Here is a 26,718-nt window from a genome sequence, read left to right on the forward strand (position 1 = left end):
AAGGATTTTGAATTTACTCTTCAAATATGTTTTTAGAAGATTTTGTTCTGAGAAGTCTCAGTGCTTCGCCTTTGATGAAGCCTTTTTTGACCCCTGGTGGGTGGCACGAAGAGAAGTGCGTATATTGAAATGTTTCAGTAGGTTTGAAGCGCATACGTACATCAAGAACTGGATAATTTGCTCCTGAATCTTTCACCTATATACATGTTTGTATCCAGAAATGTTTCTGTTTCTGAAATTTCAGCCGTAAATTTAATTGTGGGGTGGTGTTTGTTTGCTTGCTCAATGAACTGCATTGTCTCCTCTCCTTAAAGTCCAGAGGGAAAATATGTCGTCTATATATCGTTTCCAAATGGGCGGTTTTAAAATCTCAGTTTCAACCTTAGCTATGAGATTTTGGCAAAGGCGACTGCCATTTTTGTACCTATGGCTGCACCATGGGTTTGTAGGCAGAGTTTTCCATAGAGCTGGAATGAATTTTCTTCTTCCGTTTGAATCGTCTTTAAACCAAATTTTGCGAAGCATTTTGCCAATAATCAGCCAATATGGATGGCGCGAAAATGACGTGCAACGTGCAACTTCGATACCAGTCAACCACAGTCAAATCTCCCTGATTCCCCGAGGGGGAGACATATAAAGAAGCAAAACACATCATATCTACCACCCCCAGGGGACAGATCTCTGATCAAAAGTGCTTATATGCCCCTATTATTCCCCTATCTGTCCCGGGTCCGGGGGGGTGGGGGTTTCAATTGACTAGTGCATTAAATTAAATTAGTAACAATGTATTCATCTTATTTTCAAATTTAAGCTTAATTATCTCTGATAAATGCGTGATTATCCCTAATTTTCCTGTTCGATTGAAATAGACCTTGCTAACATCTTCTTTTCCTGTATCGTCATATACCGCGAAAAGAAATTAAAGGAAAAACCTTTGAATAAGCCAGGGTGCATTCCGCGTCAACATCACGCCGAAGGTACGCCAAGGACGTCTTAATTCCACGCCAAGCCGCCAACTTGGTTGGCGAGCCGGCGATTTTGCGCGGGAGATTAGCGTGGCAAAATTGCGCTCTGGAGCCTGGTCACTTGGGTAAATCACGTCATGCAGGTAACTAAATCACTTTGGCACCGACATGTTCGGGTTCTGTTCGAGTAAATTTATTTTTTAGCTATTTTGAGGATTGTACTGCTTACTACAGTCTATACAGGCAGGCTTATGCAAAAGCCTTTACACAATATTCCTATAGTTTTCGCCACAGGATATACGCCAGCTGTACGCCAACGACTTCGATCGTACGCCAGTACGCCGAGCGCTCTTCAAACCCACGCCGAAGATCTTCGGCGTATCCTACATGAAATGCAGCCTGGTGAATAAGTAGGCAACCATTCTGACATGAGCAGAACGGCGTATGCGCAGTAACAAAAGGATTTACGTTACTTAAAAATGGCATTTAGGTGACGCAGCCGCGATGTGCTGCGTTCTGGGATCCATTCCTAGTTAGCCACACCAAAACTATGCAAATTTCAAATACTACCACTGAAAATATTGATTTCAACTTCAACACTTCCTCAATCCGAAGTCCAGTCCACCATTGAACCTGTCACCCGACTAAGTAACCTCGCCGTTGGTAAGAGTCTTCGCCTATCTCTTGTGCTTGGTTTGTTGATCGAGTGAGCGGCAAGATTTGTTTATTTGCAGGTAAGACAAACTATTCAGTTTACTTTTAGCCGTAGTAGAAATGATTGGGGAACAGGGGTAATCGATTGAGGGAAGGAATGGTAGATTTTAACCAACACATTTGATATTCGGGAGAGTAGAACCAGCATTCTGCGCAATACATGCACGGTCGAGTTTTGTTTGAGAATCCAACTTTATCCAGGGAGATACATTGTATGCTGATGTTTTGGGTAACATTTGCATTTGAAATATGTACAACCCGAAAACTATAAACACTTGACGGCTAAAGAATGAGCCGGCTTGTTTGGCTGGTTCGCTGAGCAAAACAACTCGACAACTTAACTAATGATGATAGAACATTTGGTCAGTGTAAAACAAAGACTGTGGACTTTAGACTGCAGACTACAGACCCGGAGTGAAATGCAGACTGTAGGCCGAGGGAAAAATGCAGGGAAGAGATTGCAGACCATGGAAAAATCACAGGTCACCAAAGCGTATGTGACACAGGTTACCATGCAAGCGTGATTTAAGAGTTTGTATGGAGTTAAAATTAAATCGAAATTTAGACAACAATTTTCCCTAAAACACCCACAAAAATATACTAAGGTCTGAAAAAGCTTACCCGGTGTGTTTTGCTGTGTTTTCAATGCTCTTTAGTGCTTCCAAACGCTGTTTTTTGAGCGGTTTATCTCTCAGCAGCGGGTCCACGTGCATCACTGTATTATGTTAATGGAAAGGTAGGAAACTACAAGTTGAATTTCAATAAAATTTGGCTCGTCATTTAAGGAGAGCTCTTCAAAAACCTTGCTTAAATTTGCTTGAAACTTAAGCTCTCGCTTACCTGCCTTACCATATGGCAAGAAGGATGACGTGCAGTCCCTCCTGGGTAGCTCATTTACGGAGGAGTTCATTTATTGAGACACAGGCCTTCGTTGAAAACAAAGTTCATTTCAAATTGGGTGCCATTTTTGCCACCGACTGAGCCGTGTCGCTGGAATGTTGGAACAAACTCACGGTCAAACCTAGGCACAAGTACTAAAATGTGCCCAGCCGGGGAAATCCACAGGAAGCCTTTGGCACGTAACAAACCACACACGCAGCTGGTCCACACCGCACGTGGACCAGCTGCTGAGAGATAAACCGCTCAAAACAGCGTTTGGAAGCACTGAAGAGCATTGAAAACACAGCAAACACACTGGGTAAGCTTTTTCAGACCGGAGTATATTTTTTGTGGGTTTTTTAGGGAATATTGTTGTCTAAATTTCGATTAATTTTAACTCCATACAAACTCTTAAATCACGCTGCCATGGTAACCTGTGTCACATACACTTTGGCAACCTGTGGAAAAATGTAAACCTTGGTGAAACAACTGTAAACCAAACAGGAACAACAAGAAGTCAAATAAACAGGCAAAAACCACAGAGCTCAGCAAAAGACCTTTTGAGGTCAAAATATATATCAAAACATGCAACAATTAAATACTTGATTCTATTTAGTCACAATCATGCAAACATCTTGTTAACCTACTACACATATATTATATCAGGGCGCGACGAAAGTGCTGTCCGATAGCCCGGGGCTAGTGGAATGACTTGTCGGGCTAGCGTTTTCTTATCGCAGCTTGCCCGACGGGCAAGCACCACCATAATTGTTCATCTCTTCTGATGATGATAAATTGAACTTTTATACCAAAAATTGTATAGCAGAAAGCTCCTGAGGGAAAAGGACAACGTTACGTTATGAGGCCAAATTATCGTAGCATGACAATGTCTTGCGCCGCATTTTAGTTGCGTCCATAAATAACGTCATGAGTTTTTCTGTTTACATAAGTGCCCGAAATATATTTTTTGAAATGACAATATTTGCCGCCTGACAGCGTGCAGTGCGAGACAATCAGTCTGGTTAAATAGGCCTTGTCACGGTTTTCGACGCCATTTTGACGAGTAGGCAAACAGGCTTGAAATAACAGTGTTTGTATGGAAATCCGATGTCAGATAATTTTCATAAAACATCGCTTCTGAAAAAATCATGAATTGGAAACTTTTGGCACTAGGAAAAGGATTTTAAGAAAAAAATTGGAGGGATGTAGCTGTGCCAGAAAGCGCCCAGTCGTGTTTTGAACTTTTCACACATTTCCCTGTATTTTTTCCCGCGAACTATTTTTAGTAGCGGTTCACGGCTGGTTCGGTATACGGCATAATTAAAGAAATCTAATTATTGTTTACAAGCAATTTAATTTCGGGCTAGTAATCTCAAGTAACAGCTTGCCCGAAGGGCAACCTTATCTTTTCATTTTCGTCTCACCCTGATATATGAAAGAAGCTAAGTAATTATTTGGTGTAAAAACTAAGATGAATGTTACAAGCAGACGAGTAAGAGTTGTTTTGAGGCCATCCAACCCCATTTTATTCAGACCTAAAAGGGTCTGGTTCTATCCTCAGCTTAGCCTGTATTTTAGCCATGGTTTGCAATCTGCTCGCTAAATTTTGCCCTTCTTCTGTAGTCTGTAGTAGGTGTTTTATACTTCTTGATGGAACATTTTTGGTTTAATACAATAATGATCCAGTGTTTACTCTTGTTGTTATTCAGTCATTTTATGTAAGTTTTATTTGTTGTACACCTGTACATCCTCTATTTTGATATTTTTTGCTTATGTTTGAGAACTGGACTAGTTCTTCAGATACATGTTATAATAAATATATTGTGAAGTGTCACCCTCCCTAAATAAAGTTGATTATTGTTATTACATGTATTTTAAATCAATTATGATTTTGAGTGATAGAACGGTTTCCAACAATTTTTTTGAGTGTTGTAAAACTAAACCCAAAGTAATTACTCTGGCAAATTGAAACGGTTGTAAACAGTACAACGAGCTAATCAGAATTTGAAGTAAATACATGTAACTGGCACCAAGTGAGGGAAAATGCGTGTGGCGAAAACATGATTGGTTTTGGTTTGGATACTCATTGGTTGAGAAAGTGGCACAAGTTGTTTAAACCAATCACAAAGCATATTAATGCAAAAACCGGGTTCAATTCCCGGACTCGACGCCATGTGTGGGTTGAGTTTGTTGGTGGTTCTCGTCCTTGCTCCAAGAGTTTTTCTCTTGGTTCTCCAATTTTCCTCCCTTTACATGCGAAATGACTTTTGACACTCAAATGAAAACCGCTCTATTTTAAATTAAATGAGTGATAATAAAAATGAACAGTGTTTTGGTGGCTTCAAGACACCATTGTCAATTTCAAATGTCAAGAGCCAATGGCATCATGAAGACATTGCAGTGTTGTTCGTTTTTATTATTGCTCATTCCATTTTAAGATATTATTATTGTTACTGTTACAAATAAGCGACCAAAATGGTGAACTTGATGCATTATTATGTACTTTTACTGTCAAGCTAAATGAACTGCTTAACACATTATGCCTTCAAATTGGGCGAATGTGACTTTAGTCGTCTCTGTCTAAGGCAGAGACCCTCAAGATCAGCTCCTTATTTCTGTCTTGGTGATGTTTTTGCATTTAGCTAGAAATGTGAACTTCACTGAGACAGGACAAGGGGAAGCTGTCTTCATTATAACTGAATTGATCAATTGAATTGAATTGACGTTTTATTCAGGGAACTCAACTTGTTTTTTTTATGAAGCTGAATTGGTTGCGTTATGACTGAAACTCAGCAGGAATGCAATTGAAATTAAATACATGATTTGCTTTTATTTTCCTTTCAATTATCAAACTTTGATCAAGTTCAAATGATTGGTACTGCAATTTATTGACAAAAGGTTAACTCTTGGTTGAAAAGGCACATGGGATAGAATCATGAGATTGGCAAGATTTATTTCATTTTACATTTTTATAGCCTTTGATGCAGTCGTTTATGGTTGGCCAAATGTTGCAAAATTCAACAACTTGCATATTTATATTCAACAACTTTTATTTATGTTCAACAAGATATATTCGTATTCAACGTTTTATATTTATATTCAACAATGCGCATTTTCCTTCAACTTCAACTTAAATTATTTTCGTTCAACAACAATATTTGTTCAACTTCAACTAAAATTATTTTCATTCAACAACAATATTTGTTCAACTTCAACTGTCATATTTATTTAACACTCAACAAAAATAACTGTTCAACTTCAATACAGACTTCTAGTTTCTACTTCCCTCTATATTTGTCATACAAGTAAGTTGTTGAAAGTTCCCCGGACATTCAAAATATCTTTATTTAACAAAAATTCCCCACCCCGTCCCCGCTTAAATACGCTAACTTGACTACCCAGTCCCCCGATCACTTTATGCCTTGAATAAAGATGGCGTCGACGTCGGAACTTGATGCTAAGGAAGAACTGACACAGATGGTCAGAGAATGCGTTCGAAACGAAATTGCTCTTCAACGATCGGGAAATAGTACCTCGTTACTGATGAGAACTCGCGACCTTATAGCGAGTTCAGCTCGATCTGCGAGCCGAGAGATGACAAATTTCATCGCGCCGGACTTTCCCGCCACTGGCACTCCGGGTCAGCCGGGTCCTTCTTCTTCGTCTTCTTTTCAGACTGGGCAGTCGCAGTATTTTCAAACAGGAAAAAAGAGGCCTGCAGCTACAACGAATCATCCATGGCGCCTAAAGGGTAAACAGAAGAAACAAACAAAGCAGGAGTTCCACCCCAAAGCCGTTCATCTCCTTGACAAGCCTGAAGATCTGGATGAAAATGGCTTTGTTCCCGACTACACAGTTACTGACAATATGGTCCTACTGAAAGGGTATTTTGAGCTGGGGACAGGCCAGTCGGAAAGTGAAATCAGAGAGAGTATAACCGAGGTACTGAAGCAGCATTTCCCATTTGTAAGACCAGAACATTTTGACTTTGTTAAGCGTGAGCGTAACAAAGTAACTACCCCAGTCGTTAACAAATCTCTTGAATGGAATTACAAACACGTAAAAGAATTATGTGGTCAGGGAAAGCTTTACATTCGTTTGAATGTCTTGAGAGAAGTCATCGACGCATGTGAAGAACCATCACCCACAGGAACTAAAGATGACGACGATGATGACTTGATGAGGTCACCTTTTTCACTGACCATGCCCAAGAAATTTGAAAGTTCGACAGGAAATGGATCCATTGCAGAATATGGACAGTCGGAAACAAGCCTCACTAGCATGGGTGTAAGTGCATCTGGATATGGGGCATCTACCTCTGCTGATTTAGTGGTGGCCTCCATTGCTGGTCCAAGCAGTCAGAGTGATAAGGAAACACTGCGAGAGCTGCTGCCATCTGCAAGTGATGAACAACTTGACAATGCACTCCAAGAATTTGGTGGTCTTTATTCAGCAGCAGATGCTCTTCTTGAGGGGGATTCCCTTCAGGGAGACTCTAATACAGCAGTGTGTGAGTCAATAGTCCAGATCATCGAAATCCTGGAGAAAAAGTTGACAGGAAAAAGAAAGAAACTAGAAGTTGATGAAGGTGATCTTGTTCAAGATGCAGTGGTCTACTACAAGTCAATTCAGTTTGATGCTTCCTGCCCTTTGAGAATTACCTATCAAGGCCAACCTGCCATAGACAGTGGGGGAGTAATGAGGCAGTTTTATTCTGACTTATTTGAAGGTTTAGTAGAGGGCAAGTTAATGGTGCTGTTTGAAGGTGAAAATGCCCACAAGGTGCCAAGTTACCAACCACAGGCTGTTATGAGTGGAATGTTTGAAATGGTTGGAAAAATGATTGCCCATTCTCTTGTGCAAGGAGGCCCAGGTTTTCCATGTCTGGCTCTGCCATGTTTCTATTACCTTTTGACTGGGGATGTTATGTGTGCATTTGCATACTGCGATGTTTGGGATATTCCAGATCCATTTTCTAGGAACATAGTCATGCAGGTAAATGCCCAGTACATTATGAGTTTATTTTTAGGTTAACTTTTAACAGTAAATCCAGTAAGTGTACACTGCATCTCACAAACACCACATTACAACCATCCATTGTCTAATAGTTTGTGGTAAAGTTAATATTGGATAAGACTCCTTAATTAGCCATGTTCTAAACGAGCAGGCAACTGGGTACAAATTTTTAAAATCGAATGAATTGAAAAATGGACATCGTCATCTGAAAGAGCATCCAAATTATTACCGGTAGTAAATTCACTGTATTTGATTATTATTGGTTTAATTTCAAAGGCATGGTTCACTTTTAAAATACACCAAAATAAGAGAGTGTAGCATGGATTGGAGGGGCAGCTGTCCCTCCAATACATACTATTAAGCTCTCTTATTTTAGCGATTATCAAAAGTGTACCATGCCTTATAAAAGGGCCTATCTTTTGCCCACACCTACAATTCATAGATAATAAGACTTCTCCAGCCAGTACATATAGGTTTCTAGTCATATCTGCAACATTTATTTCTATTTTTGCTTATTCATACAAAGCTGATGGATGCCAGTGATGATGATGAACTGGCAGAGCTAGCCAAGAGTGATGAAGTAATTAATCTGTTGGCTCATTGTGGAGAGACAAGTGTTCTGCAGGTACCATTTGCTTTGACCATATTTTTATTTATATTGTTCTGCCCTGCATGCTACCGCTGACATTGTGTACCCCCCGTGCTGACAGCCAGGCCCAGCCTTCTAATGAGACCCCTGCAATTACTGTTTTTTTTTTTTTTTTTTTGCTCACTTAAACGTTGAACTTGCCTACAAATGTTGATTTATTGTGACAGGCATGCAACTTTCATTCTCTAGTTTATTCAGTTTTTATTTCATTCAATATATCCTGTACTGTGTATTGTTCTAGTTTCTACCCTTCCTTCCCACCCTTTGGTGGGTGGAGAAGTTAGAAGTTGATATCTATTATTTCCTACATTCCAAATTATACTTACTATCAATTGTATTAAGTTGATTTGTTCAAAGCCAGTAAAGTATCTGCTTATATATCATTGTTTGCTCAAATTGTTTGAGTTTGTACAATATTCTATTTCAGATATCTACAAAAGGGAAAATAGTTCAGTCAATAGTGATGTATGAGGTCATTTCAAAGCGAAAAATGGCATTGGATCAGTTGAGAAAAGGATTGACAACCCTTGGTGTCCTTGATGAGATGTCAAAGCACCCACATCTTTTTGAAAATGTGTTCACCTTTAAACCTGTTGAGCTGACACCCACCACAGTTAAAGATTGTCTCAAATATCCAGATGAATTAAGCAAGCAAGCACAGGACACCAAGATGATGATGACCAGATTTGTTGACCAGTCGTCAAGTGCCAGGTTGATGCAATTTATGCAGTACTGTACTGGAAGCAAGACAATGCCTTCAGTTCAGAATTTTGTAATAAATGTAAATTTTCATAGTGAAAGTTACATCTCCTCATCAACATGTACCTTTACATTGTTATTACCTGATCATTTTCCCTCTTATGGTCTGTTTGAACTTTCACTGGATTCAGCCTTTTCTTCATCTGGAAAGTCTTTTACCTCAGTGTAAACAACAACACTGCCCTAAATTTATACATTTAGAGGCTCTTATGTAAGCAAGACTTATGGATAGGTTGCTGTTTGTGTACTGTTAGGTTTACCGAAAAGAGGTCATTACTGAGTTGTTGTTGGTAACCTTCTATGGAATTTGAAAGATGTAGTTATTGGATTTGCCACTTTAAAGTCAAAGATGACTTGCAACAGTTTTCATGCCTTTGTTTTGATGGATTGAAAGTACTGACCCATATCACATCCCATGATCTGGGTACAATAGTGTTGATGATTCAATTCACTGATCAATATAGTTGTGTTATGCCAGCATTAAAACATTGAAAAAGCCTTGCCATTTCTACTCATTGGTATGTATTGTCTTTAGCTGCTGATTCTTGGAAATGATATGTTTTGCCAAACAAAATTCCTTACATTATTTTGTTATTGAACATTACATGTAAAATGGTATTATTGTAATAAATATTAATCATTAGTGACCTGTTCTTTAACAATTAATTGTGATAGGTGGACTATCACAAGCAATAGTTTCCCCTCTATGCAAAATATTAACAATAGCACTAGTTTTAGGATCACTGACAATGCACGATGTTCCATTCCACAATGTATCAAACCACAACTACAAAGTGCAAATTAGCATTTAGCAACCTAAAACAATATAGACCTCAACATGAGGAATAAATTACAGAGTTTGTGAGTTTTTCCCCATGGCCCAGAGCCTCGCAGTGACATCTCTTGTTTTAGGCTGAACTTTAAAATATCGAAATTGGGCTGTTGTGGAAGATGCCACATAACACTGTCCTCCCAAGCATCAATTTACATACTTGTGTTTCTGATTTTAGGGAAAAAATACAGTGTTTAGTTCTCTATAAGTAAGTATTTCATTGAGGAGCGTGGTTGGAAAGCAAGTTTTCCAGGAACTCAAGGGCCCTCTGGAAAATATCTATGGCAAAAGCACTTGAATTCTCAAGTGGATCAATTTCATTTGTTAGCCTAGAGATAATGTCATCTGGTAGATTCAAATCCACTTCATTGACTTCAACAGTAGACAGACCATCATCTGGTGGAGGTGGTGCGTTAGGGTCAAAACCAAACCACTCATAGTCATCGCCACTGACATTAACATCACTTCTCACATCAGCCACTGCAACAAGTCTTCCGTTCACCCTGTCTATCATTCCATTAGACCAGATTTGTTCCGGACTCCAATTTCTTTCAGTTCTTATGGGGTGCTTGTTCCAGGCCTCAACAAAACTAGCAATTGCAGCATTAATTCTAGGCAAGTAAACATAATGCAGAACAAACAAATGAAGGGGATTGGCGATGTCAAGCAAACCAGATTCCTCCAAGGATTTGAAGGTGTAGTAAAACACATTACCGAAACATCGAAACACATCATGCCATAACCGCTCTATTCTCTGATTACGTGTAGAGCTTCCAACAAGTGCAGATCCACGATCTTGGCCTCGAAATGCAATCATGCGTTCCCATACCAAAACATTTTCACCTCCATGGTCAGTCCGTACTCTAGATGGCCACGAGTACCTTTCGACACCCTGCAGAAAAAGGCCTTCAACAGTCTCCTTTCTGTTGTTTGTAGAACACTTCAAAAAACAAATTAAACGAGAGTAGCCATCTATACAACCGTGTATAACGAAACCCCATTTAATCAAACTGTGATAGCCGTCTATATGCCATAAACTGTTAGGACCAGGCACTGAATAAGCTCTCCTAGAAATTACTGTTGCCCATCTCAAACGGCAGTTGATCGGATCAACTCGTGAAATGCTGGCCCGAATACGATCCCTTTGAACATTGATCCCCATACTTCTCAAGTGGCCACGAACCATTGAGTAACCCGCAAGGCCTCCTTGCACGCTCATGAAAGCACGCACAATATCATCAAGATTCGTATTTGTGATATTTGTAAAGCCAGTTTCCTCAGTAATACCAAGTTCTCGTACCCGTCGCCACAGGGTCCATCGCGAAACTAGAAGAAGTCCGGCGATGTCTTTCCACTTGAATCCTAAAGCCCTAAAGTGTAACAAAGTCTCTTCATCGATCTCGTACTTTGGTCTTCCCGGTCCTCTGTTTACGGTACGCTCCGGCGGACTTATCAGATAAACTGCTAAGTGGGTACAATTTGGAGTGTTGGTTAGCTCCATTTCTGTCAATTTTCGACACCAAAGATGATACAGTACTCTCAAATTATTAGCAACCTCGGTCAACTCTGCTTTGTGCTCGTTAACAACCGGTAATACGTTCTCCACAAATTTTGCTGCTGCGTCTAAACGATTGATAGCCCACTCAATAAATGATCGGGAAGTGCTATTTTCTCCCTCTTCACAAATGTTTAACACACTTAAAACATCCTCAAAGCAATCCATGAAAGATTGCTCGTCTACTGTTCTAGTAGCCATTTTGATTTTTGGCGGGAATCAATCAGGTTTTGTGCCGGGAAGGGAATGGGTTCCATGTTTGGGATTGGTGGGTGGGGAGGGACGGGGTATTTTGTTGAATGAAGAGATTTACAATGTCCGGGAACTTAACTCACAAAACAGTCATGATTTTTGTTGAATGAAAAAAGTCTGTATTGAAGTTGAACAGTTATTTTTGTTGAGTGTTAAATAAATATGACAGTTGAAGTTGAACAAATATTGTTGTTGAATGAAAATAATTTTAGTTGAAGTTGAACAAATATTGTTGTTGAACGAAAATAATTTAAGTTGAAGTTGAAGGAAAATGCGCATTGTTGAATATAAATATAAAACGTTGAATACGAATATATCTTGTTGAACATAAATAAAAGTTGTTGAATATAAATATGCAAGTTGTTGAATTTTGCAACATTTGGCCAACCATAGTCGTTTCTAGGGGAGTGGTATTAACGTTCTGCCCACATATGCCTGCTTGTCAGAAGCCTGCATTCCTTTGGTTTTGTGAGTCACTCGCTAGATAGAGTTCCAGACTTCCTGTGAAAAAACGTATTTCTAAATATTGATCAATGCTCTGTAAATTGAACGCCTGCCAAATATAACGCTGAAACTTTGAAGAAACATGGTTGATATTTCCTCTGAGAGACGTTAACTCGGATTAACTCGGTCAACTGATAGGATGGTTTGGAGTTTAGGAGAAAGTGTCACAGATGGTGCTTGCTTCTTTGATCGACGTTCATAGTGGCTGAAGACCTCAGCTTTTATCCGTGAGAACTGAGCACCGGCGCTAATTTGCTGTATCAAATGCTTCAAGCAACTAATGCTATTGGAAAAAAAAAAACAGAAAATATGGAGCATGAAGATAGAATTGAGGAAGATGTATGCACAAATTATGTAGAATTCAATGAAGTGTATAATGTAGGAAAAGAGAATTGAACAAGTTGAAGTTGGCATTTAGAGATCAAAACACTAGATGTGCTACAACAAAATGCATTTCAGTAGTGAAACTCAGCTCAAGTTAGCTGGCATATGTGGCCACCTTTAATGGGTTGTTTTGAATTTGGTGAGTCTTTTTTTCTTTACCAAGGAAATATGCCTGTTTTACCAACCTGATTTGTTTTCATTTTGTTACTTAGTCAAAGAACCACTTCTGTGTTAGAGCGAACTCAAACAGCGTAATGATTTTGTTTTCTTTCACAGGAGAAAAGAAATTGTGACCAAATCACTGTCACCATCCTTTCATAACATAATCCATTTTAATTTTTCGAAAGACTTGGCATGTCTTGGATTAAATTGAAGGAAAGTGTTTCGGTGTTTTAGCGAGTCATTGTTCCGGATTGATGATAAGGCTAAATGCATTGGAGTTTGTTTTAAACTGAATATTTGTAGGGTCCTACTAAAGCCAAAAAGCTAGTTATGACACTATACTTTAAAAACCTATCTCTTCAGTAATCTAGAGGATATTTCTATCCATTGAAGATATTGAAATTTCACCTAAAAACAGGTCGGCAAATTAAAAGATTATAATTGTGCACTGCCATGAACTCTCACACTTGTCCACCATATAAGCTTAAATTTGTTTTGCTTTGGTTTCGAATTACGTTCATATCCATCCACAATGTCCCTTGACTGGCTTACAGAAAGCCTTTCTTTTACTGCAATGTTTAGTCAATTAGAGTATTTGTAAGCAGTTCAATTCCCAGTTGTGTCATTTGCTAGATGGTGTCAGTCAGTTCTCTAGATTTTTGTAGGTAAAATGTAATTGGCTAAGAGGCGGCAAAGAAATGCCAATCTCCAGTAAGCAGGAGTTTAGCTGGGAGGAGGGTAATATGACTCCCTAAAAAATGACAGCGTGGGAGGGCAATAGTTGTAAGTCACTGCCCTGTGTTTTTGTCATCGCCTCGCTCACTTTGTTTGTGCCATGGTAGTTTAATGCTTCCCTATTTTGTTTGTATGCATGTAAGTCTACAGACTGTGTTTCAAATATGCCATTAGATTCAATGAACAAAATTTCCTTTGGTTTCAGCCATGTTTGATCCAAACATGAGATAAATGCCTGTTATAAAGGGAGGCAATTTTTTTTTTAAATTCTTTCATTTCTCCATTGTTTACCGTTCATGGATGAAGATGCCTTCAGCAAATCTCTGTGGTCAGGATAAGGTGTTTCCTTTCATGCCTCTCTTCTTCCCCCTTCTTCTGCTCCAGGCACTGAAAATGAGCACTATAACTGGACCTGAATTATAGTGCGTTGAAAACAAAATTTGTTTACATACCAATAGCGAATTTTTGAAATACTGGTATCTGCTATTGAGTGATCTGACGATTTCTCAGTTGTGCCAATCTCTAGTAAGCAGGAGTTTAGCTGGGAGGAGGGTGATATGACTCCCTAAAAAATGACAGCGTGGGAGGGCAATAGTTGGTTGTGTTTTTGTGTTGAATCAAATTTCAAAACACACAGAAGTTTTCTTCAAAGGGTTTGATTTGGCCATCCTTGGCCAACCAGCCATTGAAGCGTTAAAGGTCGTCGAAAAGGTCAACGAAGTGGAAGCAAAAGATTTCAAGGCAGAATTCCCGAAACTCTTCAAAGGACTTGGAAAACTTGATGGACCCGACTATGTCATAAAGCTGAAGCCAGATGCGAACCTGATGCACTCTGTACTCCGAGGAGAGTCCCAGTGCCACTCCTTTCACAAGTGAGAGAAGAACTTTCCCAGATGTAACAAACGAAGATCATTTCGAAAGTTAATGAACCAACTGAGTGGTGCGCTGGAGTAGTTGTGGTGCCAAAGCTTAATGGAAAAGTACGTATCTAAGTGGACCTCACCAAGCTTAATGAAAGCATGTTAAGGAAATTTCACCCCTTACCCAGCGTCGACCACACCCTTGCACAATTGGCTGGAGCAACTGTGTTCAGCAAACTTGACGCGAATTCTGGGTTCTGGCAAATTGGCCTTTCACCAGGGTCAGCAAAGCTCACCACCTTTATAACTCCATTTGGCATGTTCTGCTTCAACCACCTACCCTTTGGAATCAGGTCAGCCCCTAAACACTTCCAAAAGCCAGTCATGTCCAATACTCACCACTTGTTCGGGTCGTGAAAGTGCCTTTACGACTCGTACCAGTCGTACGAGCCAAGTGGTGAGTGTGACACTTTTAATGAAAATAACATGACGTTTGATTTGGTAAAACTGCATCTCATTAAAGGAGGTCCCGTACGAGTCGTACGACTCGTTCAAGTGGTGAAACTGCATCTCATTAAGTAAGGATTCTTTAATCCAAGAGCCGAACCAAGTGCAGTACACATGAATATATCTCGTTCTTTAATCCATGAACCGAGACAGGCACGCTACACATGAAAATACCTCGTTCTTTGATCCATGATCCGAAACAAGCGCACTACACATGAATATATCTCGTTCTTTAATCCATGAACCGAAACAAGCACGCTACACATGAAAATACCTCGTTCTTTAATCCATGAGCCGAAACAAGCGCACTACACATAAATATATCTGGTTCTATAAGCCATGAACCGAAACAAGCACGCCACACATGAATATATCTCGTTCCTCAATCCACTGAACCGAAACAACCGCGCTACACGTGTATCGACCAAATGATGCGTTTCTCGTTGAAACAGAAAATGAACTAGAAGTAAACAAAATTTAAACTAGGGGCTGATGCTGTAAAATACAACAAATATAAGTTTTCTTCGTTCTTTAGTGTGAGAAACTAAATGATGCGTTTCTTACAAAACAAAACCTTACGATCGACTGGAACTAGGAAACGTGTTTTCCTGACGACTAATGCAGAATACTATAGATTAAAATTAGTATTTTATGGAAAAAGTAGACTGTACGGTAGTATTGATCAATAACTTTAGTGGCATTTGGTGGCTCCTAAAGGAGCCGTTGTGAGAGATCATTTTGTAATGACTCTCTTTTACTTCGGTAATCCATTCAGGTACAGAAGTTTGTTGTAGTCTACGTCAAAGTAGAACCACAGATGGCTTTTTGCTCGGCATTGTTGAGGACAAAATCTACTTGTCTTGCCCTCTTTTCTGCTTTAACTGTAGCCTCCCACGCAGACGTTCTTAGGGGTTCGTCTGCGTGGGAGGCTACTTTAACTGTTGAGTCCGCCCAGTGCTGCGCCAGCATTATCCATCTTCTGATAAGGGTTGGCTCACAACCGTTGCCGATGAGAAAGAGAACCAACTTGAAGGTTTAGGTGTCACCCATGGGTTTTCTCCAGAATATGAGCCGCATTTCCTTTGGCCACGATTTTAAAGGAAAGAATGCGTCCCTTTTGAAAAGTGCTCTATGAAAGCTGCAATCTTGCATCATGGTTTAAATACCCTCAATTACAATTTTGTCACCTTCCCTCGACAGAAAGGTTGATTGTTTGGAACAACAGTTATTCAACGTCATCGCACTAGCTATTGTTGGTAAATTTGCCGCAAACAATCGGCTCGAGTATATTCAACCGGTTCCCATCAACACTATCACATCTACCAGTCGTTCGATTTGCTGTTAGGTTGGCATAAGACGGAGTTGTTTTAATCCGCTTTATCAGCGCGCTGGCCGATTTTAAATTCCTTATTCCTTTTTTAAATGCCTTATTAAAAAAAGAAACCCCTGAATTTCGATCATTTCCTTTTCTTCATTGTTCTTTCCTTTTATTTTTAAATAAACAAAGGACTCGCGTTGCTCGGTTATCAATAGTAAGTTGTTATAGTTGACATCAAACACCTACAATGTCTTAAAATGATTTCTAATTTCATCTTCCCTTTCTATTGGTCAAGTTCGATTCCTTCCCTGTGTCGGAAACAGGGAGGGCTTCAGTTTACTTGTGGCCAAACGCGGAACCACAAAACATAAATTGAAGTATGGAACAGAAATAAATATCAACGAAAACAGAAGGCAACGATAGAGGCAATGAAGTAAAGAAGAAATGAATGTGTGTTTGTCTTACGGCTTGTTTTAAAACAAACGGTAATAGCTAGGGTGGTACACTTCGCTCTTGTAACTAGGCAACCGTTGCAATTCGAAGCGTCGAGCCCGCGCCATACCACAACCTCGTTCCTAGGGTCTCTCCTCTTCACTTCCCTGGTTCGTGAAGAGAAGAGACCCTGGGAACGAGGTTGGCCGTACCATTACCGGCACAACACGAGACGTTCTCAACATGTCAACGACAGTTAGAAATTACGGCCATTTATTTCGCGTCGGGTTTGTGTTTCAAACCATTGGCGACATATTCCTGAGCCTTACCAGTTTTGCTTCCGTTGTAAAACAGTATATTTATGGAACCTCCCCTCAGCAAACAACCCAAGATGTTGAAGCCTTTACTGCCGAAACTCGTAGTCTGTTATTCTTAAATCCGAATATCGTGGCGTTAAGTGAACGCGAGTTTCAAGAATTCCATGATTTTACTCTGAGCTGTGGACAACCAATGGGAACTGTACTGGTTAGTGAAAGAGTAAAATGTAGAAAATGTGACAAACCCTTGGTTTTAGAGAAAACAAGTCATCCAGTGGTCATCTACCACCACACATATCGTGGGACTTACATGGGGAGCCGCCTAACCAAACACTGTCGAACATGCCAGATACACGAACACTATACGGCCAATGGTCAATCCAAGGTCAAAAGTACTCAGGGCTGCAAATAACTAACAGGCAGGCGCCGGGCACGTTGTCCGGTCAAACATGTTTCTGCGGACACTACCCGTTTTTGGTCGGTCAAATTTTAACAGTCGTAACTCTTGCGATAGTGAACCCAGATTGCACAGTAATCCTTTTATAACTAAGAAAACAACTGAATCCAAGTCGGTTTGGCAATAAAAATTACAAGTTAATAGTTTAACTACTCTTTTGCTGCAGAAGCAGCCTCGCATTCAATACATGGAACGCTTACGCAAGATACAACCGCAATTATCCGTTTTACTTCACATCTGGCAAAATCACTTATAATTAAATATTACACTTTGGCAATCGCCACATCATTTCTACAACTGAACTTTAATTAAAATGTGCAGAATATATGAAAGCTGAAAGGTTCAATCGGCCTCTTAATTAATTTGAAAAAAGAAGCTAATTGAAATGTAAACATAAACAAGAAACACTTGACTTTAATTCATAAATTATCGTCTTAGGGTTTCGAAATTCGGCAGTACTGTATGTAATTGTATTAAATGCATGGCGTCTTATTCCAAGTACCATTGTTGCGCTCGCTGACTTTTTTCCTTTTAGAATCCCTTTAATATTCTCCACTTTTATACGCTCCATTTTTGAGTTGCATCGAGTGTTGAAATCACCAGAAAGCTTAGTAACCAAGCATGTTTTGCAGGGTCTGCCAGAAGTAACGTATGGTTTGTTCGCTTTTCGCACTTTGCAACAAATGCTACGTGGAGTATTCTTGGTGCCACGAGATTAGTCTTCGTGACGGTGCTTTCCGATCATTCAATCAATCAAACAATCAATCAGTTTATTTAAGAGTCAATCATGGTATCTAGCCAAAGGTAAAACCCTCTACTAATTGGAAACACTTAAAATAAATAAAATAACGGATGACACGATGATTTGCGGTTGCGATAGGACTTGATAACATCGTGGAAGTTTGCGACTACCGGGAATTTCTCGACCACTAGTTTATCTAGTTATATATCCATGTTTTTTTTCTTTCGGAAACATAAATGTTGTCCCTCGTGATTTTCAAATAGTTAAAAATTAAAATTTCTCTGAACGAGTCGGTAAAGGACCGGACAAGATGTCCGGCAATCCAAGGATTTGTCCGGTCAATACCCAATTTTGACCGGGCTATCTCTAAAACAGGGAACGGGGAATGGCGGAATGGGGAATGGGGAATGGGGAACGGGGAACGGGGAATCTCTAAAATAGGGAATCTCTAAACGGGGGAATCTCTTAAATAGGGAATCTCTAAAAGGGGGAATCTCTAAAATAGGGAATCTCTAAAATAGGGAATCTCTAAAAGGGGGAATCTCTAAAATAGGGAATCTCTAAAAGGGGGAATCTCTAAAGTAGGGAATCTCTAAAAGGGGGAATCTCTAAAATAGGGAATCTCTAAAAGGGGGAATCTCTTAAATCTCTAAAGCTTTTTTACAACCACTGTTTCGGCAGGCTTTTTCGTTGTCTGATACTGGGTAATAAACACCGCGCCAAATGAGCGTTGACCAATTACTTCCTGGCTCGTAATCTCGTCCCAGCTAAATTTTGGGAGCCCATCAAACGCCTCAAGCTTTTTTCTTTTGCTGGCAAACGCCAATGGAAACTTGAATGTTGACCTGAAGCCACCGACTTGAAAAAAGGTCGGGATGACATGTCTTATCTTAAAACGTTCTTGCAGCCATTTCCCGCCATTTGGTACTACTTTAAGAGAATTTGTCTTTTTGGTATAAAACAGCAGACGCTATTAAACCTTATATTTTCATTACTAGTCTTGTTAATTACGCCATGAAACGTAACCAGCCAGACACAATGAAAACATATTTAGCGTTTGCAATTTGGGTGGCTTCCGGCCTACGTCAGACATGTCTTTATCCCAGGGAGATAAGCATGTCTGGTACCTGAGTGATAACATCATAGATAGGGTGAATTTTTTCCTTGACCAGTGAAACCTTTTTTTCTTGAAAAACATTGAGGGCGTTTGTTGCAACTTTCGAAAGGCATAAAAGGAAATTGGTTAGTTTTAGACATAAGAAAGGGCCTTTTTATTAGACATCGTCGTAAGGCATTAGGGCTGATGGATCAATCGCAACACAAACACCGCGAATTTCACAATTGGCATTTTTGAACTGATCACCAGATAAGCTTTTTGCAGGCGTCCAGACGTCTGTCTAGTCCAGTTAATGATGGTCGACCCGTGTTACAGATGCCAGGCCCGGTTCCAGTTCCAGTCATTTTGAGTCTACGGCTTATTCAGAGATTCAATTGCGCTTTCATCTTTACCGTTTTGCAGTAAGATGCTGTAGAAAATTCGATTTCGCTTGCTGTATGTGGCCCTTCGGTATCGATTGGCATAAATTTTTTAGACCACCCCTACCGAAGATATTGCGGCAAGCGACAACAGTTTATTTTTATCTTATATATCTAGTAATTATGACAACAACTGTCAATAATATTATTGGTTGTTGGCAAATGCTGTAAATGTCTCTAAGGAAAAACTCTACTTCTATAACGTTCATAGATTTATCCAGTTTGTTGATAGATTCTCCCGTTTAGAGATTCCCCTTTTTTGAAATTCCCCCCTTTAGAGATTCCCTATTTTAGAAATTCCCTATTTTAGAGATTCCCCCTTTTAGAGATTCCCTATTCTAGAGATTCCCCCTTTTAGAGATTCCCTATTTTAGAGATTCCCCGTTCCCCGTTCCCCATTCCCCATTCCCCATTCCTCCATTCCCGTTCCCTGTTTTAGAGATAGCCATTTTGACCGGACATTGTCCGTTGACCGGCCGTTATTTGCAGTCCTGGTACTTTGATGCTTCTACATTGAAACTGCCATTTCAACTTTCTACAGAAGATACCGCGTTTGATATGACAATGTTGAGCGAATGTCCTAACTCGTTATGGATCGGGGCCGTTCCTTTCTCCACTTTTGCCACTGCGTATAATCGTAGATTTGACTACAGAAGGCCCACGAACGAGGGAGATGCTGATAGTGAGACGCCTAAGACGAAGAGAAGAAAACGGTAGAACTAATTATTTACTTTCATGCATTTATGCAACGAGCGCTTACCAATGATTTTGCTACAAAATGGTTTCGCTACAGTGCAGTTTAGTCGCTTCGATCGCTTCGTTTTAAAATTGACATATTCTCTAAAATTTGAACTCTGCACTTTGCTTCTCATTCAAACGCTGTGAAACATAGAAACAGCTAAGATAATTTTTCACCTGAACTCACTTTAAGAACGAGAAATAAAGAACATTATTTCTCTTAATTTGTTCAACCATTATGACTTGATCCAAAAATTACCAAGCATTCAACACAACATAACATCTTTTGCTGATGCTATCAACTACTTTTTTAACAAGAAAACACGATATTGTTACAGTTTATGGAGACATAAAATCCACAGCATCAACATCGTTAAGCATTTATTACATACTTGAACGTATTTATTTAATCACCAACATAGCAGAGGGGTTTACCTAAAAGCCTGTATCCAGAACCGGAAACCAGCATGCAAAAAAAAGAGAAAATTCCTTGAAATGGAAATTTTCAACCAGGTTTCAACTCACTTGGGAAACAGTCTTTGTTGCTGTGGTTGAAAAATTACAATCAGTCAAGAGCCCAGTGAATTTTCAAAAAAAATGCCTGAGATTTCAATTGCTGCAGTTAAACCTATGGCGTTTATTGTGGCAGTCCCTTTCAAGCGTAAAGCTTTTAAAACACACATCAGACAACACTTATCTAAAATCAAATACACGGAATCCGGAATTCAGCAGTCATTGTGTTTTGCCACTTTTCCTGGGGAAATCTGTTTAAACTGGTATGAAAAGATAGATGTCAAAACGTTTTTTTTTTTTTAGTATAGTTATGATCCATTGCAATTAGCATGATCTTTTATGAAAAAAAAAGGAGGTCAATCAATAAGAAAGATATTTCCCAATGGAATCGCCTTAATAAAAGAAAGAACTTTCTTTTGCTTTACTTTTTCTGTGTAACTTGAAGTACGTTGATTGGCTTGTGATCATAAGAGCTAGGGGAGAGAGAAGAGTATGAGTCGTCATATTTTGACAAATATACAGAGATTTGTTGTAGACATCAAGTTAATAGATAAGGTGCTGTTTTGGTGTGTTTAACAGCTTTCACTTTAAGAGATTGCCTTAGAATACCACTGTTGACAAATTTCAATTTTTATATTCTGGATTTCACATTTTGCCTTTTAGGTAAACCCATAACAAAGAATGTTTCAAGAAATGGTACTTTTACTCATGCATAATACAGGGTTCAGAAAAAAACCCAATCATTAATTGGTACTTCAAAGAAAATAAAAAATCCCTTTGATATGCAGTTTATAATATCCATTATATTGCTTTTAAGCAATTAACTTTAGAATTTGATCCCAATAATTACAAAACCAACACAACATAATAACTGATGTTACCAACTTAGTTTTTATTTATCAACTAAACCATTGTTACAGTATCATAGTAAGATTAAGGTCTAATAAATCATGTCCTCTTTCACTGGGTGTGGATTTTATACAAAGATATACAAATGGAACAATTTCATGACAGAGACCAATCTGAGTAAAACCAAACCCCACTTTATACCACCCCCTTAATATGGGCACACTGTTATTAGGCACAGTTGTCTCTTTTCCCTGGGAAAGCCCCATAGTGCTTTTTAAATACAACACACTTTCTAATTGCCCCATCAACTAAATTGTCATAGGACATTAGCTGCAGTTACACAGATACTCTTTCGTCAACTTTGTCTTCAATGAACCCCATCTTTTGTGAAGGCACATATTATTCTTACTTTATGCATGTATACTGGAGGATGCATTATCATCTGGCCAAACTTACACAAACATTTCTTGCTCGTCTGGTTATTTTTCTGTAGTATAACGACATACATAAGATGCATTATCCACCTGAACAAATTATCTTCCGGTATAAGTCGTTCAATACGATTAACATTACACCCACAATACCATAATGTAACCTTAAATCACCCCACAACAGCCTAAATTCCGCCTACATCCACTAAAATTAAAAGTTACGTTCCACGCAAGTTACCTTCAATTCTACAATTATCACGCACCTAACTTTAAGCTTAATTAACTAACTAATGAAACTTTGCTTTCTTCATACTTATAACAACTACGCCGTATCAATATCTTACCTCCGAAACATTTTTCTGTTGCATAATGACTTCAAGAAACCGCCATATTGGCGAATTACGTACCTTTAAAAACACTCGCACCAGGTTCCCTCGTCATAAGGTGGCACGGGCTTGTTGAGTTTAATCGTTCCTAATCGTTCCCACAAATGCTAGCCTCCCGCGCAGACGTTCTTAGGGGTTCGTCACGCGTTCCTGCCCCACGAACCCCTAAGAACGTCTGCGTGGGAGGCTACACAAATGTTAAACACAACTGCATTAAATGTTTACTCCTCGTAAACCCGAAAGCCACAACAGATTGCCCGACAATTTTACCTAAACTAAATTAGGGATATTTTCTAACACTGCCAAAGCGTGCGTACTCCAATCAACATTTCTTTGTAGACTCGGTGATGCTTGTGTCCGCGCGTACTGTTCGACTGCAACCGATTGCGACGTCCCTAAATCGACAAATCGTGTAGGATATCCCAAGTCTGACGCCATAAATAGATGAATTATTACACTCGCAAACAATGTTTGAGTCCACCTGTACAACTACACAACCGATTCCGGTACTGGCTACGGCCCTTCGTCCTTGCAAACACGGATATTTTCTAAGTCTCCCTAATGAGATGCATTTTTTTCACTCGACAATTTGTTTTGTCGACTCGACAATGCTTCTGTCCACCCGTACGACTCGTACGAGTCGACAACTGATTGCAAGGGCCCTACAGCCTTACAAACACGGACTGCTATTTTCTAAGTCTCCCTAATGAGATGCATTTTTCGACTCGACAATTTACTTTGTCGACTCGAAAATGCTTCTGTCCACCCGTACGACTCGTACGAGTCGACAACTGATTGCAAGGACCTTACAGCCTTACAAACACGGACTGATATTTTCTAAGTCTCTCTAATGAGATGCATTTTTCGACTCGACAAAGCTTCTGTCCACCCGTACGACTCGTACGAGTCGACAACAGATTCCTAGGGCCCTCAGCCTTACAAACACGGACTGATATTTCCTAAGTCTCCCTAATGAGATGCATTTTCGACTCGACGATTTACTTGGTCGACTCGAAACTGCTTCTGTCCACCCGTACGACTCGTACGAGTCGACAACTGATTGCTAAGGCCCTACAGCCTTACAACACGGACTGATATTTTGTATGTCTCTTTAATGAGATGCATTTTTCGACTCGACAATTTACTTTCTCGACTCGAAAATGCTTCTGTCCACCCGTACGACTCGACAACAGATTCCTAGGGCCCTCAGCCTTACAAACACGGACTGATATTTTCTAAGTCTCCCTGATGAGATGCATTTTCGACTCGACGATTTACTTGGTCGACTCGAAACTGCTTCTGTCCACCCGTACGACTCGTACGAGTCGACAACTGATTGCCAAGGCCCTACAGCCTTACAACACGGACTGATATTTTGTATGTCTCTTTAATGAGATGCATTTTTCGACTCGACAATTTACTTTCTCGACTCGAAAATGCTTCTGTCCACCCGTACGACTCGTACGAGTCGACAACTGATTGCAAGGGCCCTACAGCCTTACAAACACGGACTGATATTTTCTAAGTCTCCCTAATGAGATGCATTTTTCGACTCGAAAATTTACTTTGTCGACTCGACAAAGCTTCTGTCCACCGGTACGACTCGTACGAGTCGACAACTGATTGCTAGGGCCCTACAGCCTTACAAACACGGACTGTCTCCCTAATGAGATGCACCCCTAAAAATTAAAAGCAACATCATGTAATTCCACGAAAATGTAACTACTTCACCACTTGTACTAAACTGACCAGTGGAACAAGTTTCCACGACTCGTACGAGTCGTAAAGACACTTTCACGACCCGAACAAGTGGTGAGTATTGGACAACCCTCCCAAAAGCGGATCTCACAGGTCCTAGAAGGCACTGAAGGTGCTCTTTGTCAAATGGATGACATCCTAGTCCATGATAAATCCGTTAAGGAGCATGATAAGCACCTGGAAACCACTCTTCGCGAGCTACAGGATGCGAACTTAACCTTGAATGAAGAAAAGTGTGAGTTCTCAAAACCATCAATAGAGTTCCTAGGCAGCATCATTGATTCCGAGGGAGTGCGAGTTGCCCCCAAGAAAGTAGAAGCCATATTGGAGATGGAACCCCCTAAGGACCAGTCAGGACTTAGAAGGTTCCTTGGCATGGTCAACCAGCTGAGTAAATTTCAGCCCCAGATAGCGGAGCTTTCCAAGCCACTGCGAGACTTACTGAGTTCCAAGAACCACTGGTCATGGAGCACAGCACATCAGCAGGCCTTCTCTGCCTTGAAAAGGAGTCTTGCTACAACGCCTACCCTTGCTCACTACGATGCAAGACGCCAAACAACACTGTCAACTGATGCTTCGTCCTACGGACTTGGAGCTGTCCTACGGCAAAAACAGGATGACAATGAATGGCGCCCTGTTGCATACGCCTCACGAGCCATGATGCCCACAGAGCAGTGATATGTCCAAATCGAGAAGGAGGCCTTGGGCATAACATGGGCAAGTGAACGCTTTGCAGATTACCTAATGGGCTTGCAATTCCACGTTGAAACTGACCACAAACCTTTGGTACCATTGCTGAGCACCAAGAATCTGGAGGATCTCCCAGCCAGGGTACAGAGGTTTAGAATGCGGATGATACGGTTCACCTACATCATCTCGCATGTACCGGGAAAACACTTGTACACCGCAGACACACTGTCGCGAGCACCCCTTGTCAGACCCCTAAGCCGAATTGAGGAGAAGTTGGAGAGTGATGTCAAGGCCCATGTTGACTCAATTGTTAGGTACCTCCCTGCCACTGAGAACTGACTGGAAGAACTGAGGTGCCAGCAACAACAAGATGAAGTCACGAGACAACTGATGACGTACTGCTCTGAAGGATGGCCTGACAGATCTTGTCTTCCTGGCCCACTTAATCCTTACTTGCCCGAGAGAAGTGAGCTAACCATACAGCAGGGTTTGTTGATGAAGGGTAGCCGGCTTGTGATCCCAGTATCCATGCGACTGGACGTCCTAGACAGAATACACAAAGCCCACCAAGGCATTGTGAAATGCAGAGAGCGTGCTAAAGCCTCAGTCTGGTGGCCAGGGTTAAGCAAGCAATTGGAGGAAGTGGTAAACAAGTGCCTAAGCTGCATTAAAGAACGGGTCAACGCAGCCGAACCAGAGATTCCTTCAGATCTCCCAGATCGCCCATGGCAGAAGGTTGCAGCTGACCTATTTGAGCTCAAAGGCCAACCCTATCTCCTTGTTACCGACTACTTCTCTCGCTACGTCGAAGTAGCTAGGCTGTCTCGTACGACATCGCCAGATGTAGTCGTCCACCTCAGGTCCATCTTCACAAGGCATGGCATCCCGGATCAGCTCTTCTCCGACAATGGCCCACAGTTCTCCGCGAGTTCATTTGCCAAGGTTGCAGAAGAGTATGGATTTACCCACATCACAACCAGCCCCAGATACCCACAAGCAAATGGCGCAGGTGGAACGTGCTGTGCAAACACTGAAAAACTTGCTCAAGAAAGCAGCTGATCCCTACAAAGCTCTGATGGCTTACCGTTCTACTCCCCTTGAGAGTGAAATCAGCCCTGCAGAACTATTGATGGGGAGGAAAATCCGCACAAGAGTCCCTACCTTGCCTACCCTTTTGCGCCCAAGCTGGCCATACTTGGAGCAGTTTCGACAAAAGGATGCTTCCCTGAAAACCAGACAAAAGAAGGACTTCGACAGGCGTCACTCAGCTAAAACCCTCCCAGACCTCCCTCCTGGTGAGCACGTTTGGTTACCAGACCAAAAAGCTGAGGGGATTGTGGTAGACAGAGCTGGTACCCCTCGATCCTACGTAGTGGAGACTCCTAATGGCCAGCTGAGGAGAAACAGACGCCATCTGAACCTTCTCCCTGGAACACCCAAAGCAGACGCAGCAGCCACGAGCCCCACCTCTCCTGTTGTTGGAGAGACCGACAGTCCCGTGCAGACAAACACTCTTGCGTAGACCTCTGAACCTGTTATTTCCAGGAGAACCACCCGAAGCGGTCGGGAAATAAGACTACCTGAACGTTTCAGAATCTAGTGACTGTGAAGTTAATCATTCATCTAAGAACTTGGAAACTTTGCTTACCTGTTGCCGTTATTTTTAATCTCAGGGAATAGAACTGATTTATTCTGATTTCACAAGGACCCACCATTGATTGTTTAATTTAGGATAAGTTGTCACCAACTCCGAAGGGAGATGTGATGTCAGCTATTAC

General features: G+C 40.6%; 3 protein-coding genes and 1 pseudogene across 4 annotated transcripts in view; 3 read left to right on the forward strand and 1 right to left on the reverse strand.

Moving 5' to 3' along the window:
• Positions 1 to 1,633: 1,633 nt before the first annotated feature.
• The window catches only part of LOC146471351 (uncharacterized), a 39,373-nt pseudogene continuing 14,288 nt past the window's right edge, over positions 1,634 to 26,718 (forward strand). Inside the window, exon 1 of the transcript XR_014866849.1 lies at positions 1,634 to 1,699. The product of XR_014866849.1 is annotated as an uncharacterized LOC146471351 (transcript). The remainder of the gene's footprint in view (positions 1,700 to 26,718) is intronic.
• Positions 5,890 to 9,290, forward strand: LOC146471352 (uncharacterized). The gene is made up of 3 exons (XM_085121001.1): positions 5,890 to 7,553; positions 8,101 to 8,199; positions 8,651 to 9,290. The coding sequence occupies exons 1-3, from the start codon at positions 5,991 to 5,993 to the stop codon at positions 9,149 to 9,151; spliced, it is 2,163 nt and encodes a 720-aa protein (XP_084977127.1). The 5' UTR covers positions 5,890 to 5,990; the 3' UTR covers positions 9,152 to 9,290.
• On the reverse strand, positions 9,500 to 12,009 carry LOC146471353 (uncharacterized). Its single transcript, XM_085120986.1, has one exon. It carries the CDS (start codon positions 11,568 to 11,570, stop codon positions 10,032 to 10,034), a length of 1,539 nt encoding a protein of 512 aa, XP_084977112.1. The 5' UTR covers positions 11,571 to 12,009; the 3' UTR covers positions 9,500 to 10,031.
• LOC146471354 (uncharacterized) lies at positions 15,949 to 20,410 on the forward strand. The gene is made up of 2 exons (XM_085121033.1): positions 15,949 to 17,225; positions 20,029 to 20,410. The coding sequence occupies exons 1-2, from the start codon at positions 16,767 to 16,769 to the stop codon at positions 20,290 to 20,292; spliced, it is 723 nt and encodes a 240-aa protein (XP_084977159.1). The 5' UTR covers positions 15,949 to 16,766; the 3' UTR covers positions 20,293 to 20,410.

Source organism: Pavona decussata, unplaced genomic scaffold (genome assembly GCF_977016875.1).
Source record: "Pavona decussata unplaced genomic scaffold, jaPavDecu1.1 SCAFFOLD_105, whole genome shotgun sequence".
Classification (NCBI taxonomy): Eukaryota; Metazoa; Cnidaria; class Anthozoa; order Scleractinia; family Agariciidae; genus Pavona; species Pavona decussata.

Excerpts from the sequence above, each read along its gene's own strand:
- LOC146471353 (XM_085120986.1), bottom strand. The coding sequence starts at position 11,570 with ATGGCTACTAGAACAGTAGACGAGCAATCTTTCATGGATTGCTTTGAG.
- LOC146471352 (XM_085121001.1), top strand. The coding sequence starts at position 5,991 with ATGGCGTCGACGTCGGAACTTGATGCTAAGGAAGAACTGACACAGATG. Across the intron at positions 7,554-8,100 it reads CTAGGAACATAGTCATGCAG|CTGATGGATGCCAGTGATGA; the intron begins GTAAATGCCCAG and ends ATTCATACAAAG. Across the intron at positions 8,200-8,650 it reads GAGAGACAAGTGTTCTGCAG|ATATCTACAAAAGGGAAAAT; the intron begins GTACCATTTGCT and ends ATTCTATTTCAG.
- LOC146471354 (XM_085121033.1), top strand. The coding sequence starts at position 16,767 with ATGTCAACGACAGTTAGAAATTACGGCCATTTATTTCGCGTCGGGTTT. Across the intron at positions 17,226-20,028 it reads CGGCCAATGGTCAATCCAAG|ACCGGACATTGTCCGTTGAC; the intron begins GTCAAAAGTACT and ends ATAGCCATTTTG.